At 37.8% G+C, this 19,746-nt stretch overlaps 1 protein-coding gene across 1 annotated transcript; it reads right to left on the bottom strand.

The window, feature by feature from the left end:
• Positions 1 to 5,083: 5,083 nt before the first annotated feature.
• Positions 5,084 to 9,629, bottom strand: LOC137287067 (silk gland factor 3-like). The gene is made up of 2 exons (XM_067819185.1): positions 9,498 to 9,629; positions 5,084 to 8,155 (listed from the first exon to the last, which is right to left on the bottom strand). The coding sequence occupies exon 2, from the start codon at positions 7,817 to 7,819 to the stop codon at positions 6,554 to 6,556; it is 1,266 nt and encodes a 421-aa protein (XP_067675286.1). The 5' UTR covers positions 7,820 to 8,155; positions 9,498 to 9,629; the 3' UTR covers positions 5,084 to 6,553.
• Between the last annotated feature and the right edge of the window lie 10,117 nt (positions 9,630 to 19,746).

Raw genomic sequence — 19,746 nt, forward strand, 5'->3', positions numbered from 1 at the left:
TGACAGATACAGATGGTGCACGTGCATGAAATCAAATTAAAGCTGATTTGGTATGTAGAAATGGTGCGTATCTTTGACTGTTTACTTGTTGTGAAGCATGACAAATCAACGATGTCTTGTTAGCGTGATAATAATACCTGTAAATGCTACAAACTATAAATTAACACTATCAATAACACGATTTTGTGCGAATAAGTATGAAATTCACATGTTACGATTTGTTAGCTGAATTCATACGAGCGATTAGTATATTTGATTTCAGATGACCCTGTGATACAACGTATTTTCATTATGGACAAACAAAATTCATAGTGATATCAATATTATAACCATTGTTATTCACCCAAATGTATTAAATATTAAACGTTGTGGATACACAGTTAAGATTTCTATGCAATGTAAGGCATGTATCGAAAAACACTTCCAATGAAAGCAATCGTTTTGGGTTTTTTGTTTATTTGACACGCATTAGCGCATGAGCTTCATTTTGAATAAGTTTATTAGAAAGTACAAGAGTTAATTTAACTGTTATTTAAATGAAGCTGCCATGTATTAAAATTTATCATACATATATTTTTTTCATTTGGGGAACAGTTTCATTTTTCCCTCCATAATTCTACAATCATTTCGAAAATGATAATGAATATGGGCTTCTCTGTTTGCATACGTGTAATATTGAAATTTAATTAAGAATTTACCTTACCTCTGTGCTGAAAGCCATATTATTTTTTTCAGTTTTATTTTTGGAAATGTTTTACCAAAACTGAATACAACCACCTACTAAAGATGCTTAAAATGTATAAGATAGTATAGAGTTGTGTAGTTTAGAAATATATGTATAAGGAAACAAGAAGGTTTCAGTAATTGTCACAGTGTAGAGAACACACTGGGGCTTTGCTAGCCTCCACACGTGACTTATGTGTGACAATTTCCCGCAAATTGCCTCTCGCTACTGGTAATTATTAAGACATAATCATCAATAATTTCCTCTCAGCTGGGCTGTTTCAAATATTCAATTTCTCAGCACCACTCATGGTTCGTGTAGGTTTCAGGTTCACAAGAATGTGTAGTACAATGTATATAATGTTAATTTCTATGAACTATATTGACCACTTCATGCTAACGATCCTTGTAGAAAACAGAACATTCAATTCTTAGGACAGTAGTTTTAAATGTAAAATTTTGCGAACTTACTAAGAAATCATCCATCTATAGATTTAAATCTTTGTTCCATGAAATCAATTTTACGGCGGTTCATATCGCAGTTTATGATCAAATGTAAATCATCGCTTGCTATTAAAGATTCGAGTTCAATATTGGAACATGGAATACTAGTAGATGTTTCTCTGGAGCTTTTGTCAATGACGTTATGCTGTTCTAAATAACTCCACAATACATTCCACGATAAAATTTCAAGTTGGTATTCACTTATGTATGTTCACATCTGTTACCTGTAGTTGAAATCTACGGTTTAATATCTTATCGTGAATTAATCTGAGATAGAAGAGTGTAAGACTTTGTACTGATCTAGACGTACACACAACAACGTGTTCATGACCTGTCATGTACATTTCAGAAATGAAATGAACACTTGATTTTAAAACATGTCCTATTTGAGTCATTATGAACCCTCATGCTACTATGCTGAAACTAAGGGTAATACGATGCTTAAATACGATCATCAACAGCTGTTATGAGCAAAACGTGGCTCTTTACTGCCTATTATTCCCAGGGTATAATTTTCATTGAAATTGACAAGTATGGATTATCTTCAAGGTAGAAATATACAGGCTGTTGTTGATAAATACCATAATGATGTGTGTGTATCAACGTTGGCAGTGTGCCCTTCTCTATGGGGTTCAAAACAAGTAATACGACTCCGATGAAAAATAAATGAATGAAAAACACAAACTGTCAACACATGTTATTTTCATTTGGTTTGATGTCTATTTCTACCATTGTCTATGTTTACTGAGCACTAAAGAAATTTCCTTGAGGGACGTGTTGTATGATGATGTCGGTACAACTCTACAGCGCCTAAGGGTACCCGTTATAATATTGCTGAAAGCCTCGAGGAAAAAATATTCAAATACAAATCCTTGACTGCCTTGAACACATAATACTGACGCAAAGTATTCGCTTAACCGACAAACAAGTAAACCGAAGGTTACTCAGATGTACATTTTAACAAACATCACCTCAAATGCTGTTTAAATAACTACATCAACTGCTACCTGTTTGAATATATTTGTTTTAAAATATTTGTTTTCTAATTAGTGTTGCTGACACTGTCATACCAATAATTCAAACAGTTGTTTTGGGCACCGAAAAGGGGATCTGAAATTTAGATTTTAATACTTTCCTTCGCGTGAATGGTTTATATCCATGAAATCATACTTCATGTTGTAGTGATCCATGTGATATGATCTTGACTAATAATTGTTTCACTTTGCCTATGATCATATCGGCAGCCATGATATTGTATGAGGATCATACGTGTGGAATGATATTCCTCCCATAAACTCACATATACTTGTTTTGAATATTTTAATTAATGATTTCCACGGTAACGTCCAGAGTGGGCGGTGTTCAGTGGACATGCCCGTGGTCATGGTCCATGCTGCTTTGTCGTATTCAGTGCCCTTGCAGAATTTCTGTGTAAACAGACCAAACATATGATCCACTTTGTTTGGTCGTTGAAAATCGCAAACATATTTCCTCATTTACATATAGATACACCCACTTCAGATATGTGTGTTTGTTTGTTTGTGTGTGTGTGTGCCAGTGTGTCCATGTGTGACAGTACGTCAACTTAACATAGAATTGGAACTATGTGACTACTTGTTGATGGGCTGTAAATGATATGCATGTTTACTTTTATTATGTGTTTTAGTGAAACAATGAAGTGAAATAGAATGAAAAATGTAACTATGCACATTGAAAATCAAGTTGGCAAAGTCACTTGCAATGCGTGTGAGATAATGTCGGGACGTATGTAAAAACCAAACGAATAAACACCAATCCCAACCTGTACATATCAATGTGAAATATACCTGACATCAGTTTCACTGTGGCGGTAAAAGTCATTCATCTGTTAGCTTAGAATCGTGAAGTCTATATTCAAGAGAAAGACAAATATCTTAATTTGCAATGAGTGGGTGTCAATCACGTCTTGATATAGTATTTAATTTATAATATAAATCACTGACACTTTGTATATCGATTTGCACTAAGCCCGACAAGTGGATGCGCTTGATTGCCCTCAAAACAGAGGGCCATGAGACGGGGTGGTCACTGTCACGGTTCAATACTTCCTAGACTAAACAGCCTCTACAGATATTCACCACTTTGCGAGCGATAATGAAATCTCCATAAACATTCAGCTTGGTGTGAAAAACAAACACACTGACGAGAAGAGGAATCCCAAACAATTAAGTCTTATGCACTATCACCCAGCTTCATTTACATGAATAATGGGCGCCCAATCACAAATTTCGTCGAATTTCATGCTCGAAATTTCAATCAGTCTTCAAAGTGGAAGTCATACCTGTCACAAAGACGTCTCGATAGATATTCGTTTTTGGAGTTAAATTGCCTTTGTAATACCACCCTGACAGCTGAGAAACTGCAAACTTTAAGACTTAACTTTGAGTTTGTGTAATTTAGTAGAAAATTGAAAACTAACAGTGAAATAATGTCTTCAATTCAGTTGGAAGTTCTCATAAAATATAAAGTTTGAATATATTAAATAGATCGTAAAACAGCCAATTTGATTGAGTACAATATGAAATTCATTTTATCATCATTTTGTACGTTGTAAATTCCTGCATTTGTTTGTTTCATTGCAGACTTATTACAGATTTAGTCTCGAAATAAATTGTCCTCAAAAAGTTCAAACGAGTGCAGCTTTCAATTAAATTGCCTCTAGTAAAAGTTCTGCTTTTATAGCTACCCGGTCTTAACGAATGTTTATGCCAGCGGTTAGAGCAATAACGTACGGTTTGCCGATGAAAACTTTCGCTTTTCTGCACTTTTTAATGAAGGATGTTTGTAAGTGACAGGCACATGTATATTTCAAAATCTCCTAAACTGATATGAACAAATAAATCATCTACCCTTTAGCAAACATGCAACAGAGATATCCCATAGGCAAATGTACAAAAGAATTTGAAATATATTCATATACCCGTCCCTTGTCTTTAAGATCTAAATGTACTTATGTCACACGGAGAATGACATGCTTTGGGGAAGCGAACGCAGTGCGGTTGACTGTTCATGATAAGCTGGCTTCATATTTTCATTTTAATCCATGAAATGTCAAATGTTTCAAGAACTCACTGAAATGGATAATTTTGATAAAATTAGTTTAAGTGATATTCTCTCCAACACACATAAAAGTAAAATGTGATAATATGATTGTCAGCGCTATTGTGATACGATGCTGGATAGGAAATAAACAGCAATTAACATTGATTGATTTGCAAATTATTAATAATTCATCCATCCGGGTGATAACAAACTGTCGATACTAACACATTTGTGGAATTATTGAGTGTTAGAATTAGTCACGACTAATTGCGCATCATTTAGATAAGAAGGGCATTTTTTGTAACATGATCCTTTTTATTTAAAAAAACCCTACGGTTTGCATGAATCACTTGATGTCACTGATTGTAATTTTTGTCTGGATAAGTAACAATTATGTACATTTTAGAAAAAGAAAAACGCTTTAAAAAATACAATTCAGGAGAGTTGATACGTATTCCTGTCGAAGTCAAATCATTTAATCACCCGCGGCCACGGGAATACTCACTAGGCAAGTGACAACCAAAGTCGGCTTATTAAATTTGTGAACACAATCTAATAATATTGAGCAAACTCTCGCTAATGCGACAACCACATCAAATGACTCTCTCCGGGTGTTTGTTGAAGAAAATAGCTGTTAATTTCACACATTTCTTTGGAAAATAACGTTTTATCAGCTGTGAAATTGACTGATTTGAAACTGTCACCTTTTGATGTGCAACGTACAGGTTAATTGACTCCATTATTAAGTTCAATAGAGAGAAATAAACGAAATAGCCATTGTTATCTATCGTTTATTTTACTTAGCAGTGGGTATATATTTAATACAAGCTGTTATTTTTTTAAGTGGTCAGTGAAAATAAACTTGTAACATCAAGCTTCAGCTGGTGTTGTTTCAGAAAATGATACTGGCATATGTAGATTTCATAGCCACGCTTGAGCGGTGTAGGTGTTAAAGAAAATAAATGATATATATTTCAAAAGGACGTGAAATAGACCCAAATTGAAAAACAACAAGTGTTTCACTCATTACGATCTTTATTAGAATGGTGTTCCACGACAGGAAACGGTCCACGAGCTATTAGGCTCTGATATAACAAATGCTTACTTCCAAATCCATTTCACAATATCATAATAAACCACCGTTAAAAATCGGATATAAATGTTCATTTCTGAGCTTTCAATTTCATGATTGACAGTAACGTACACTGGAAGCTCGTGGTAGAATGTAATGAGCAGAATTTGGGGAAAAAATTCAACAAGAAATAAATAATTATTTTTGTCTCCATTTGAAGACTCGGAAACTGAACTACGTATCAGTTGTTATAAAGGTCAAATTTTGATCGGAACTGCGAACAGAAAGAAAGTGAATCATTTTGTTTCTTAATTTACAAAGTAATAATTAATAATTAAATATTATATCTGAACCTTGTACATAAGTTACAACAAATCAGTGAAATGATTAACTTATGGAATGATAATAGTGATCATATCACGTTGAAGAAATTGACATGTCTACAAATTCTCAAGAACCTATTTCATAAAACAGTGTCAGAACAGATGACACATTGACAGCACAAACATGAGAGTTGAGATCAACCCTAGACCTCATATTATAAATTTAAATACTTGTCTAACGCTACGTATCAGTTCTGAGCACAGCTCTATATTTATGTACAAAACCTCGGCATGTCACAATAGAAACTTATGGCACTTTCATATCGAAACTCCGGTACATCGCTTTGTACCGTTCACATTTTGCTGTATATTTTGCCTGCTGTTTTTTAAATTAACAGCATTTTGAAAGTGTCATATTTATCAAAGTTCGGCAAGAGTTAAAGCACGAGTAATACATACCGAAGACTTTCCTTTCTGTGGAAATATCTAAACACTATGATTGACGTTTAACGTCAAACATTTACCGCAGTCCAGATGAAATTAGCACACAACGATGTCCATTTCAGTTCCACGACTTCCGACACTGACACACCCTATCCTTGGAATAAATTCACAAAGTCGCATGATAGAGAGAGAAAGAGTTTCTTTGTTTTGATTATACCAGTTTGTATCTCTCCGGTAGCGTTCTTTTCTTCATTCACTCGACGAAATGAACAGCGCACAATGACAACGACTCTGTAATTGATTCAGAGGCGTCAATTTCACATCTGCAATATACATCATAATACTATCCCATAGTTGCGCCTGAGAAATGACAGTCCTGCGGGCAAGCTGCCCGACCCCCCCGGGCTCAGTGAAGCGGCGGAGAGTGGGTCAGGCCACGAGTCTGTTGGGGTGGGGAGTGCTGAAATTGATGGGAGAGGGATTGTGATAGTAATGAGTTCTGAGAGAGCGCGTGAGGGGACATGTTCATCACAGGTGACCCCCCACCATTATGAGACAGGGGACTACCCCCTGGGTGGTGGATGGGACTCCCGTGTCCCCCATGCATCATAGGGGGGCTGCCGTCTTCACCACACATCATTAGCTCACCATTAGGACCAAGAGGTCCAGGGGGTGTCATACGTTTTTCCTTCTGCCGCCGATTACAAAACCATACTCGTACCACTTCTTTCTCAAGTTGCAGCTGATCTGCTAGTTGGCTTATCTCCGCCGCGGAGGGTTTAGGTTGTTTTAGAAAATGGTTTTCTAGTGCCCCCTTCACAGTGACCTCAATACTTGTCCTCTTTTTCCTCTTGCGACCCTGAGCAGCAATTTTGTCGATACTAGTCGGAGACCCGGTAGTGGAATCTGCCTCTTCTAACCATTTTTGCAACAAAGGTTTAAGTTTGCACATGTTTTTAAAACTTAGCTGCAGTGCCTCAAAACGGCAAATTGTAGTTTGACTAAAAACATTACCGTAAAGTGTCCCCAGCGCAAGTCCGACATCGGCCTGTGTAAAGCCTAACTTTATCCTCCGCTGCTTGAATTGCTTGGCGAATGCCTCCAGGTCGTCCGAGGTAGGAGTGTCCTCGTCCGATTGGGTTTGGTGATCCAGTTCGGGCTCTGGGTCGTGAAGATGATCGTGCATCGGGTCATGTAGACTCCCCGGGTGCATCTGGTTCATACCCATCCCGTTCATGCCCATATACGCCGGGTGTTGAAGCTGGGGGGACCCGTTCTGAAGCTGGAGATGGGGTGGGGAGACGGGCGAATGCCAGGAATGAGCTGGATGCATTTGTTGTGGTGGACGATGGTGTAAGGTACTGGTATGCCCGTCCACGAGGCCGTTGCCGTGAGAAGGTTTAATATCCTGGGTATGCATAACACCCATCGTATGCCATCCTTGGTCCAGCGCCCAGGGGTTGTGGTGATGGTTTAGGGGGTGTCCGTTTTGATGTTGGGGTGGCATATACTTCATCTCGGATAAATCTCTCGGCGAATATTGGGTAGGTTGGCTGACTGGGACTTGTCCCTGCATTTCCCTCAAGTCCCTCATTGTATGGTTTCCGACACTCTGGTTTCCCAAAGACGGAACACTTGCAGACAGATAAAGTCCGGTGCTAGTAGCGGCCATACTCACTATCACTAATAAAACTACATAAGGCTGATCACTGAGGAGAACTCCGGCCTACCACGCTGTCGGTTATTCATGTATGGTGAACAGCGATAGTTTAGCGCCAGACATCATTTGCGATGACGGATGTCCTCTACGCTCATTGGCTGACGCCGCGCGGATGAGTGACAGGCATTACGGTCGAGTGAATTATCATGTTAATTTCTCATAGCATCTGATTGGTCGCTGGCATTGACAACACCGCACCGCTGACAATACATTCGGCCTCGATCAACCGAAATCCGTGGCATTAATACAAGCCTTACGCTACTTCTAGGTTTTGTTTGCTGAGCTGCACTGCAAAACAAACGAACAATGTGTGTCAGTTTGGAGTTGGAAAGGTTTGCGAGAATCGGGAGAGTTTTAATACAGGTTTATGCCCAAGACGCGATTGTTTGTAGGCGTGGTTCGGAGATCAGCCGAGGCGTTAGCTTTGAAAAAGTGGGCGGTGAATGTTTAGATCGTGGATTAATTAGATTTGTCACTCGCAGCCCGTGGACATGGTCTCTTAGACACATACGTCGTTGGGATGAATAACAACGGTATTTCGCGGTAAACAAAATAAATATTAGCAATCATGTCTTAGTTTTTGCGTGTCTCCCACGAACCGATTGTTGAATATATGCTAAAATAGCCAGTCTTTTCTCAATACAAGATGAAGTCTGCGAAACGTTCCTTCGCCCGCTTGCTCGTCAACTTACAGTCAAAGGGGAGGGAAATCTATCGGGAGGCCTCTCGCCTATTCTCACGTGAGAGGACACTCGTGCGTGGCAAGTATTGTACATTTTGTTTTGAGAAATACAATTTCAATAGACCAGGGCAAAGTCGCGGTCACTAAAAGTGGATGAACGCCTGTTTGTAATAAGAGGTTTTACACCCACTAAATGGACACCTGACCACTCGAGTGGACAATCGCATAATGTATGGCCATGTTCTCATGTCTATCCTCTTGGAATTAATACCGCTATTGATATAACCTGAAACATCAGTCACACCTAATACAATGAAGTGTCCTATAAGGAGAGAGCATACATGTTATGAAAAAAATGCACTTACATCTCACAGTCTGGGCTATATGAAGCGGTGTGACCAAAACATAGCATTTATAGTGTGTTCTCTTTCATCCACGGTGTCCACTAAAACGTTAACACTTTGTAATTATGTTTATTGTTCGAACAACAGAAATATACACGTCGTCATAATCATTCTCTTAATTTTAACCAATAAACCAGCATACAGCTTCAAATCTCACAGGATCAACCAGTGTCAAATTTGTCATACCGATGTCTCAAAAGATCCCCATGTTTTGTATCCTTGGAGGGAGACATTTCTAATGAGCCGCCGTCGACAAGAGGCTGTCTAAAAATTAACTGTATCGGGATAAATTGTATCACACTTCGCTTCTGAAGCTTTAAAAATATGTCCCATTGGGGGTTCGATATTGCGAGGACGGTCGCATAGAAAACTTAACAAAATACCTCTCCAAAAGCTCGCTCCAAATGTTATTTCATTCAGGCAATGGCGCTTGTTATTGTTGGTGAAGTATAAAGGTTATTTTGCAACTCGACTCCCCTAGCCACGGGAGCCCTATCTATCTGTCTTCAACCCTAATAGAATCTGAGGGCTGAAACTAACTTACCACTAAATGTCTTGGGAGGATGGCGTCTCGGTTGGTTGAGGACTGAGCGATTCCCGATACAATACTGGAAGGCTATACGACTTTGTAGCTCCCCATAGTCTTGCCGTGCATTACGCCTGGTTGACTGACTATGTACACAAGTGTTCTTTAGTATAGTGTATGATGATATGAGAAAAATGTCTGAATAGGTTATGATGGCTGTTTGTGTGCTGAAGTTTGGTAGTAAAAATCACACGAGAATGAATTCACAGAATGGCAATTCCAGTTGTTTATGTACATAGGTAACAGTTCGTCCCCACTGTTTGTTTTGAGAAGGAGAACAAGGACCCTATGTATATATAACTATAATATACATACTACATCTATGTATTTTAATGTTTACAAAATATTGTTAGGTTCATCAACATCTCTGAAAGAAAAGGTTTTTGTTCAGTATTTTCTGAATGCTGATTTTATATATACACGGACAACGTCTTTGAGAGGCATTTAGAAGCTAGGGTAGTAAGGGAGGATAACAATATATGGATGAACGACTTTGTCTTGTGAGACCATATCCATATATTGTTATCCTTCTTTATGCAGAGATAAATTTTTATATATTTTTGTGTGTATGTTTAAGGGGGGTTGGGGGTGGGGAATGCATCTTTGTAATTAATGTATATGACAAGCCTGTATCTATGGAAGTGGAGTCATGGTGCCCAATCTACTCATTATTGTCCTGAGGGCTATTTGAACCTAATCACATCTTGTCATGGCACTGACTTTTAAGTTTTTCATTTATCTTCATGGTCCAATAGCTATGTTCACGTGCATACACTCCAGATATATCTAAACTTGAAATATACTGCATATTGATTGAACATAATCATTTATTTAAATACATATTTTCTGTAACATGTTTAACCAAATAGAATATATTTGCAGATTTTACCGATAAGCCGCACCTCTTTGAACAGCTCCTAACAATATCTCAGCTCGCGTCAACACGAGAGCCATAGATTGAATAAAGATAGGGTAGAATTTGGTGACAGTTGAGCCAGCATGAACTGATAAACCTCGTCATATTCATTTATACTGCTTCCTATTGACCAGGAGCTTTAGAAAAAACATAAATATCAATATATCTGTATGTACCCCGTGCTAGCACTGATGAATAGCATATGAACACACGCCTAAGGGTAAACGAAGTCAATGTAGTCATTATTTTAAGTGGCATAAGTTCCTATTGTTTTGATGATATCCAAATTCGTTTACTTCACATTCCAACATGCGTATGAGTTATAATTCTAAATCACTGAGTCTCGGATGTTAGGCTTTGTGAAACTGAAAGTGAAAGACCTCGTTTTTCGGGTTGGCTCAGGGTTCTATGCAGGGCAAAGTATAAATTTTAAAGTGGGGTTAACAGGTTTGAATAAATGTTACGCTTTTATGAAAACATAAAGTATATTACATTTACAGATACTGCAATAAGTGTGTTTTTTTATATTTAGTGTGTATGTACACAATGTTGTTTGAATAGGGTTATTATATTCAACAGCTTCGCAGAGCTTTTAAAACGGTTTTGTCACAAAATACACGCCACGGGGAGAACATGCCCATCTGTAAAACAGTGACATTATTTTGACTTGTGTCATGCGTTCCCATTCTTGGTCTGAACGATTTATTTGACTTTGCATGTGTTTGTGACATCGGTGTGACAAGAATACTTTTTAGAACATTAGACACGTGGTTATGTTTTAGTGGGAATTGTGGCCACTGACTTTCAGCATGTCTTGTTGCTTTGATATAGGTAGTTCTAGAAATGAAAGCTTGGATAGAATTAAAAATGTCATTGTATACGTACATGCAAATCTAACTTTCAACGTTCCAAGTTTTCAAGTTTTCAAGGTATTTGAACACACACACACACACACACACACACACACACACATAAAGATATATCTGTATGTAGATATATATAAGTTCTATTCAAGACATGTGCCGGTTTACACGTTCTACCGTTAAAACGTAATTTAAATCATACCCATCACTGATCACTAAATTATGACAGATAATATAAAGAGCTTATAGTTGATATATGTGAATATAGTATTTGTATTTGCACCTCAAGCGATTAAAAAATATTTCAGCGTTATCATAAAATGTTTGTGTATTTACTAAACCCAAACGGCGACATTTGTATCTTGCAATGACCACCCATCGAACAGAATCGTACCATATCTGTATAGTGATTTACATATTGACAGGAGAACGCATCGCCTTTCGCAGTACAACATACTCTGTTATCTAAACATGTCATTGCGTGGAAATGACCATTTCCAAAATGTGAATATAAGATGTATTTAGCTCAATATAAGTCTTCCAAAAATACTACCCGCACACGGAAATAAAGCGGAAAATGGCCGCTAAATGGCACAATAGATGTCTTTCTTGGCCCCCCGTTACCCCCACCACTAACACATAAAGTTTGAAATAATCCCAGACTGTCCGCCATCCACGTTTGTCTGTTTAATTTATTATCAGTATACACGACAGGCTGCCAGTCAAAAGGCACCAGAAATTACTTTTATACAATACAATGTACATTGAATGATTCTAACACACTGCCTGGACACATACTCCTCCTATACTTGTCAAACATCGCGTCACGTTCGGTCATGTCTATCTAGTTCACTGTTGTTAATTTCACTTCACACTGCAATATACATCACTCTCAACTTACGGCAATAAATATACTTCAAATTGTAAGGGTACAGATACGTACAGATATAACGTTTAGTCATTTATATGTATTGTCTTCATCTCATAAGCATCCTCAGAACATCTTCTGTTACGTCCTTAACACTGTTCCCTGTGTCACCGCAGCGAAACAGGAGAGCCTCTGTTAGTTACGTAAACATGTATTATTTTTTTCATTACATCGAAATATCGTTTCCAGTCTGACGAAGCATTGTGAAACAAAATCTAGAGCTGTCTAACAGTTGTTTAAATGTGAACAGGTCCTTGAAATGTACACTTTCGTTTATATGTTTTGTAAAAAGACATAGAAATCCTTTCAGTGAAGTGGGTACGCCTGGTAGCATACGAAGTGTGTGGAATACATGTATGCTTCTCTCACCGTATTTCTGTATGATAAACAGCAAGAATATGGGTTATTCTTTTAGGTTGCTGGATATCGAATTAATAATACATACATACATGAAGATATGAGCAGTTTTATTACTATGTGTTCCTGAAGTAATTTTGGCTTAAGTGAAAATCCCGTATCGTATAATAATATAACCATTATAAGTTATATATTTCCATGCATAAATCTGAACCGAGTCTTATGAAATATGGAAGTAAAGCAATCAATGCCAAATAAACGACATGTAGTCAAAGGTATTAGACCGGTATTAGCATTTACATACGTTTTTAGAACAACAGGTTGTCTGTGTGATAACAATTTAATTGTGACAGAAATTAAATGAAATGTACACTTAATAGCACGATGTATAAAATCAAGAACAATTGGGGCACATATGTCGCTCAAAATTCTCGTTTTCTGTGATTGTTCTGGATAGAGTTCTGTGATTTCTTAAAATCTCCTTTCTACTGCGTGAAGAATACGTGTCTTCTATTAAGAGTATTTTTTCATTCCATTAGGTAATATTTTCAACTTGCACTGAGCTTTTGTATCTGTTATAAAGCGTTTTTGCACCTAGTGAACAATTCAGTATAGTTATAGGCACACCTCGTTATCATCGAACCACACTCATGCCTACACGCACTCGATGTGGTGTATTCCTTCCAAATTTCACTGATATCAAAATAATATTCCATGTAAGCCATAATGTGCTAGTGAAGATAAATATTGTTTCAATCCATCGAGTAGAAATGCTTTCTGATTATGTCTATACTGGATTTGATGGCACCATAGATTCATGATAATGGTATTTTTTCACAAAGAGCACATTCCTAATTGAATCTCTTATGTTAATAACGCTTTTTGACAGAGGAAAAAGACACCCGACCCTTTTCATATGACACTAATTAGATAACAATGACAGGATACGCATACGATAAAAAAAATATGTGCTTTTTAAATTCTCTCCAGCATTATGTCTTACAAGTTGATAGATACTCAAACAGTTCATGATCATATTCTTCCTGCAATCAAAGTAAACATAGAGCCACTTCATGATTTGTTAACATAATGTTATGTTCTGTAGAACTGCCTATTGTCTCATGCAACAAAACAGCATGCATTTAGCAACATGCATTCATAAAACGAAATTAAGTTTCAAGGTTATGAGCAATTAAATTGTTGATTAAGGTCCTGGAACATATGTCATATTTGGGATTTCACTTTCTTAGTAAAGAATAAATTCAAGTACTTTTATAGTACCATCGAATCCCGGATGGGACTCAACCTAAAAAAAAAATTAAAAAAGAAAAAAAAGATAGATTTGGTCCTGTTAGATCACGTAACAAATTCACTAGGTTCAATAACTCGTATGTTATAAACAAAGAAACTATGTGAGGTACTAGCAATCCAAAATTACTTCATGAAGAAGAAAATAACAGTACAATTCTCTTATGTAAGGTTATACGAAAGGCAATATTTGATAATGATATATTACACGCGAAATAAACATCCAAGCAAGTGTGTATATATCGCCCAAAGTGACAATCGACATCAATGGCGCGTACTTCTAGACAATAGGCACGTGGCGTGGTGTGTAATGTCACGCTGTTTTCGGACGGGCGGGTGGCCTCCCCGTGTGGTTTGGGAGAGGGGTAGTTACGTCATCAACCGCCGGCTAATTACAGGCTGGATCTGCAATGACAAACGAAGCATGAAAGGTATAACGGGTCATTGATCAGCACGAGGACTGTTAGTTGTCACTCATCGTAATGATTGACATGTCAGTGTAATTAACAACTCTTGTCAATTTACCGCTGGTTTTTCCCATGATGAATGGAGTAATAAAACGCTCGAGTACCTTTTGAAGGTGTTTATGATCATGAATAAATGAATAGATAGTACAGTAATATCTGAAGAAAGTTCAAGTATCGCTGCAGGATCGTACGGATTATCCAGAAATGACATGCTGCACTTTGTAAGAACGAACCCTTTGACACATTATGATATTGTTTGTCGGAATCATTAGCCTCTATCGAAGTGTGAAAGTGAATTTGGAGCACATGAATAAATATTCGTCACAAAGTTACGTGAGGTCAACAAAAAGGTTCCGCTTATATTTTCTGTGGCAAATGCAATATTAAGTCAAAGAGCCAAGGTATGATCTTCCCTTTTGGTGTACGAGGTATGCATGGTTTATTTAATGGAAATATTTAGTGTTCAACGAGGAAGTTATCAGATTGATTCATATGAATGTCAATTTTCATAAAGTTAAACTGTGTAAAATATTACCCACCCCCACCTCCCAACACACCTCCCACCCTCCACACACACACGAGAGAGGGAGAGGGGAGGGGGAGGGAGGGAGGATAATTCTTGGATAACTGTAGTATTATTATTTTACTTTTGTCATTCACTTCATACTCACATGTCATTAACAACTTGGGAGTTCAATGTCAATAGAGATACCTTTTAAAGATGTTGAAGCACGAGACGCTATTGACAAGTATAACGAAATAGACATGAAATCTACAACGACGTCAAAAGCCCAAGTGTAAATATACCACCCAGCGGGCGTCAAGTGATTCTTCTGTGCCTTAGAAAACACTGGAAGAATAGAAGAGCTAAACACCAACCACCTTCACAGAACGATGCTACGTTTAATGATATGTACATTGACATTTAATTGCACAACATTTACGCCTCGAAGCTAAAAAAGTGCACAGGTGAGCTAGACTATATATTTGAGAGGAAAGCATCCTTTGCCGTACTTACTGCACGCATGTGCCTCGAACGGCGGTAATTGCAGTCTTTGTAAATTGACTGACATTCTCATATTGCACTTGAAACATTTTAAGGTTAATTTAACAGAATTCTACTTAGTTTATAAAGGAGCGAGTGTTGTGCGCAAGGCAGTGATAAAGAAGGTGATGAGATAAAGGAGGCGGTATATTTGAAGTGTCCCCCTTCAGTGATCAGCGAGATTACGAATGGATGGGATAGCAGATTGCTATAGGAAATATGTGATGTACTTTCCTTTCAACTGTCAAAGGTGACACGATGCTTTCTATACAGATAGCTCCCCTTTTACGTTCTTGCTTTCTTCCTCCTGTACTTTCTCCGTCTCTACACTCCACCTGCCTTCTCTTCTCTCTATCCAAATGTCATTGTGCATCTCTCGTGTTCCAGCCGTTTCGTCGCTCAGTCATTTCCTCAACAAGTCAATTCCCCGCCTACGATTTCCTATCCCAAACATATATTTCAACGCCATCCGTTCTCTCTCTCCCCCTCTCTCTCTGTCTTACTGTATTCTCTTTGTCCATCCCATTCCTGTGATTCTAAGGTTCCTCTCACGTCCCTATGGCTCACGTTTCTACTCGTTACATCACAGCTGATCACAACAATAGACGGAGTTTGTACATAGAATATTATAATTTGTTTCTCATTGTGTTTGCCGATATGAAGGATATTGCACGGAGAATACATTAAGATCATTAAACGACTCCTTATTCTCTTAAGAAGTATCACAGCCCAATAACAAACTAACCCACCTAAGACTATGCATCTGTATATGTATGCCGTGTGCGTTTGAGCGTTTTGGTACATGTACGTACTTACCAAATGCATCTTATTTTCCCTAAAGCTAAACAACAACGATGTAAATATATTCATTTGCCATACGTGTGTAGCTAAAGGCACACGCATCAGCACGAAGACAGTTAAACGGCAGTCTTTCACTTGCCACGCTTCCACGTTTTCCTAAAGCAATGTTGTAAGGTGCCCCGTGTGAGATCGGGCGACAAATATGTGATGTCACCTGTAGTTGTTTCGAGCAACAGATGATGAGATATTCTGATGCGATCTTTTACGAGAACCCAAGCAAAGTATACACTATGTTTATGCAAATTGAAAACTTGAGAGGTCGTGATATTTTGCTCCCTCGATCAGTTTGTCCTTATCCCGTATAAAGAAGGTGGGTTTTGGCGTTAGCTATTCGGTTCATGTACAGAGGAACGCTGGGTAAATAGAGTCGGTCATGGGGCTTCACCTTGATTGGAGGGTGACGTCATGCGCAACGGGGCAGAAAACACTGTTTAATCGTCTTATTTTTAAACTGGTACTAATTTTCTAACATCATACCATCTTTGAATTTTTACATATTTTAAACACCTTAGTAGTCAATAAACGTTATGCCAGAATGAATAAATGTTTATAAGATGCTGGTAAATCTTTTCTGCACTATTTTCAGTTATGCACAATAATGAATTCTACGCACTGGCAGCAACAGATATTAATAATTCGTAAGCGGTTTAAAATTTCTGTTTAAAAGGAATATATAGTCTTTGGTCTTTGGAACCACGATGTGAAGGAGTGATATACTCCATGACGTAAAATGTAGTCGTTAAAAGAAACATCCGAATTTCAAAGAGATTTCGTTACTTTATGCGCATATCCCAACACTGTTAAACATTACATAAGGAGGGTAACAAAATGTTTAGTGGGTGGAGGGAGTATCGATCCCAGCATGGGAGTCTTTGTAATAATTTACTGCCGTTATAGCGGCACCACCCCCAACAGAGCAGCGACTGGGGTGGAACGCTTGGATTAGCCGCATAATGTGTATCCGTTTATAGGGTCATTAACGCCACAAACAGGTGTAATTATAGAGGCCTATGTGGTCAGTTAAGGAATTTAGTTGGTGGAGTGTATTATTAAACTCTGTATCCCAATATGATGGATGCTTTCATCTGAACAGGTGAGGAGCTGATCTGGTACCTTGCGCAACATTGGATTTAGGAGGGTGATTTGTGTTTGAAATACTGTGTAAATGGACTTGGAAAATATATACACATTCCTCTTTCGCTTTCTCGATTTCAAATTTTCTTTTTCTGATCTTTATTGGCTCCATTTGGTTTGTATCTTCTTTAACACACATCTAAGATATGTTTACATATCTAAATAGCATTTATACTTTCAGATCCCCCTCTTTCCTCTCTCTCTCCCTTCTATCATTCCCTTTCACCACATCCTCCCCACATCCACTACTTATAACCAGGAGTCCCACTTGCCTGAATTGTCAGTCCTACATTACAGTGTACACCCTCAGTTAGATTGGAGTACGTAGGTATGTGTGTTTGTTACATCGAATGGTAAAAGAAAGTGTTGTGTTGATATGCATCACATATTTTTTTCTGACTGTCTCTCTCCTCCGCCTGGTCTTTTCTTTTCTCATCCCCTTTTTATATCTCTATCCCATCTATTCTCACTCACTACACGTTGGACACGTTCCATCTCCATTTCAAGCATGCCTTCAATTAATCTCTCTCTCTGTCTGTCTCTCTCTCTCTCTCTCTCACACACACACACACACACACACACACACACACACATACACACACACACACATCCGTTTCATCTTTTCAGAAATTTACTAACCAAAAGAGTCTAAGTATTACAATTTGGCGACAGTAGCAAATAAGTATTATTTGACTCACTGGAATGAAGTAAAGCTAAATGACAATAGAGGTAAATAACTCATTCTGTCTGAGGCTAAATGCAGTGAGAGGACCTGTGTAAGCCGAGTGCTTCACTGGTGATATTTGACAGACAGACGCCTTATATCGGAGACAGAGGAACGCTTAGCATTCACTCGGCGTGGTGTTTAAACCCATTTATGTCTGTTTTGTCTCTGCATTGAATATTAATAATAATGGGCATTTATTTGACACGAATACCATATCAACAGGTGGTGTACTTGATTAAACCCCCAGCATGTTGCATTGTTCTCCAATATATTATAAAGACTGGTGTAGTTTTTGTATCCACAGAAAAAAGGTTTTATTTAGCTTAACCCTTAAGAGATATTCAAATATTTTTTTCGTTTAACAAACAATCAGAAACCGTTTTAAAAGATGTTTATCTTTAAGTTTTCAGAGAGAAATTTAACACATGGGGTATGGACCTAATTTCGCAGGGGGAGTGTAATACATCCTTGTCGGTTGTTTTTTGCTTTTTATTCTAATTATTTTTTCCGGCATAGGGGCTATTTGAAACGAAAACACAACCAGTTCTGAACAAATCCATATCTGAAAAAAAAAAAAAAAATGTTCGATTTCTTACAGAAGGTTTTAATGTTCAAGCTGCAACGTTAACGATCCTTAATTCACCTTAAGTTCAGATAGGAAAAAATAGTTCAAACATTCACTAAAATTGCATTTCACACCTATCCTCGTAAATACTACTACTTACACCATCGATTGCAATGTTACGACTTACCAGCTTGTATAGCCTTTATGTCATCTCCTTGAATGTGCCTACTCTTGTGACCGCTACAGTTTACAGTATGGACTGTGATGCCACGACTTACCAGCATATACAACCTTTATGTCGTCTCCTTGTATAACGAATGTGCCTACTCTTGTGACCGCTACAGTTTACAGTATGGACTGTGATGCCACGACTTACCAGCATATACAACCTTTATGTCGTCTCCTTGTATAACGAATGTGCCTACTCTTGTGACCGCTACAGTTTACAGTATGGACTGTGATGCCACGACTTACCAGCATATACAACCTTTATGTCGTCTCCTTGTATAACGAATGTGCCTACTCTTGTGACCGCTACAGTTTACAGTATGGACTGTGGTGCCACTAATTGCCAGCGTGTAAAGCATTTATGTCACCTCCTTGAATGTGCGTACTCTTGTGAACGTTACAGTTTACAGTATGGAATGTGATGCCACGAATTTTCCAATATGTATAGCCTCTCATTATCTCTATGTAAAACGAAACTACCAACTCATGTGAACACGACTACTTACAGAAGCGGCCGCGGTGCCATATCTTGTCAACATGTATAATCTTTACCAACACCTCTGAATGAATGTACATACTCTTGTGAATAAAAAATAAGGAGAACAATCTGAAAAAAGCTGAAAATGTTGCAGTTCACGTGATGTTTTTTTGTTTATCATACCATATTGTATAAATACACTAAAGTCTGTCATTATTTTATATGAGTTGAAGCTGATGTCAATCTAAATTTCAAATCATATGCTGGTAATCTATACTGGTTATTTTATAATACTGTTTGTTTTACATGGGTATTTTGACACAATACTCA

This window comes from Haliotis asinina, chromosome 6, assembly GCF_037392515.1.
Source record: "Haliotis asinina isolate JCU_RB_2024 chromosome 6, JCU_Hal_asi_v2, whole genome shotgun sequence".
NCBI lineage: Eukaryota > Metazoa > Mollusca > Gastropoda > Lepetellida > Haliotidae > Haliotis > Haliotis asinina.

Coding starts and splice junctions, on each gene's coding strand:
- LOC137287067 (XM_067819185.1), bottom strand. CDS start 7,819: ATGGCCGCTACTAGCACCGGACTTTATCTGTCTGCAAGTGTTCCGTCT.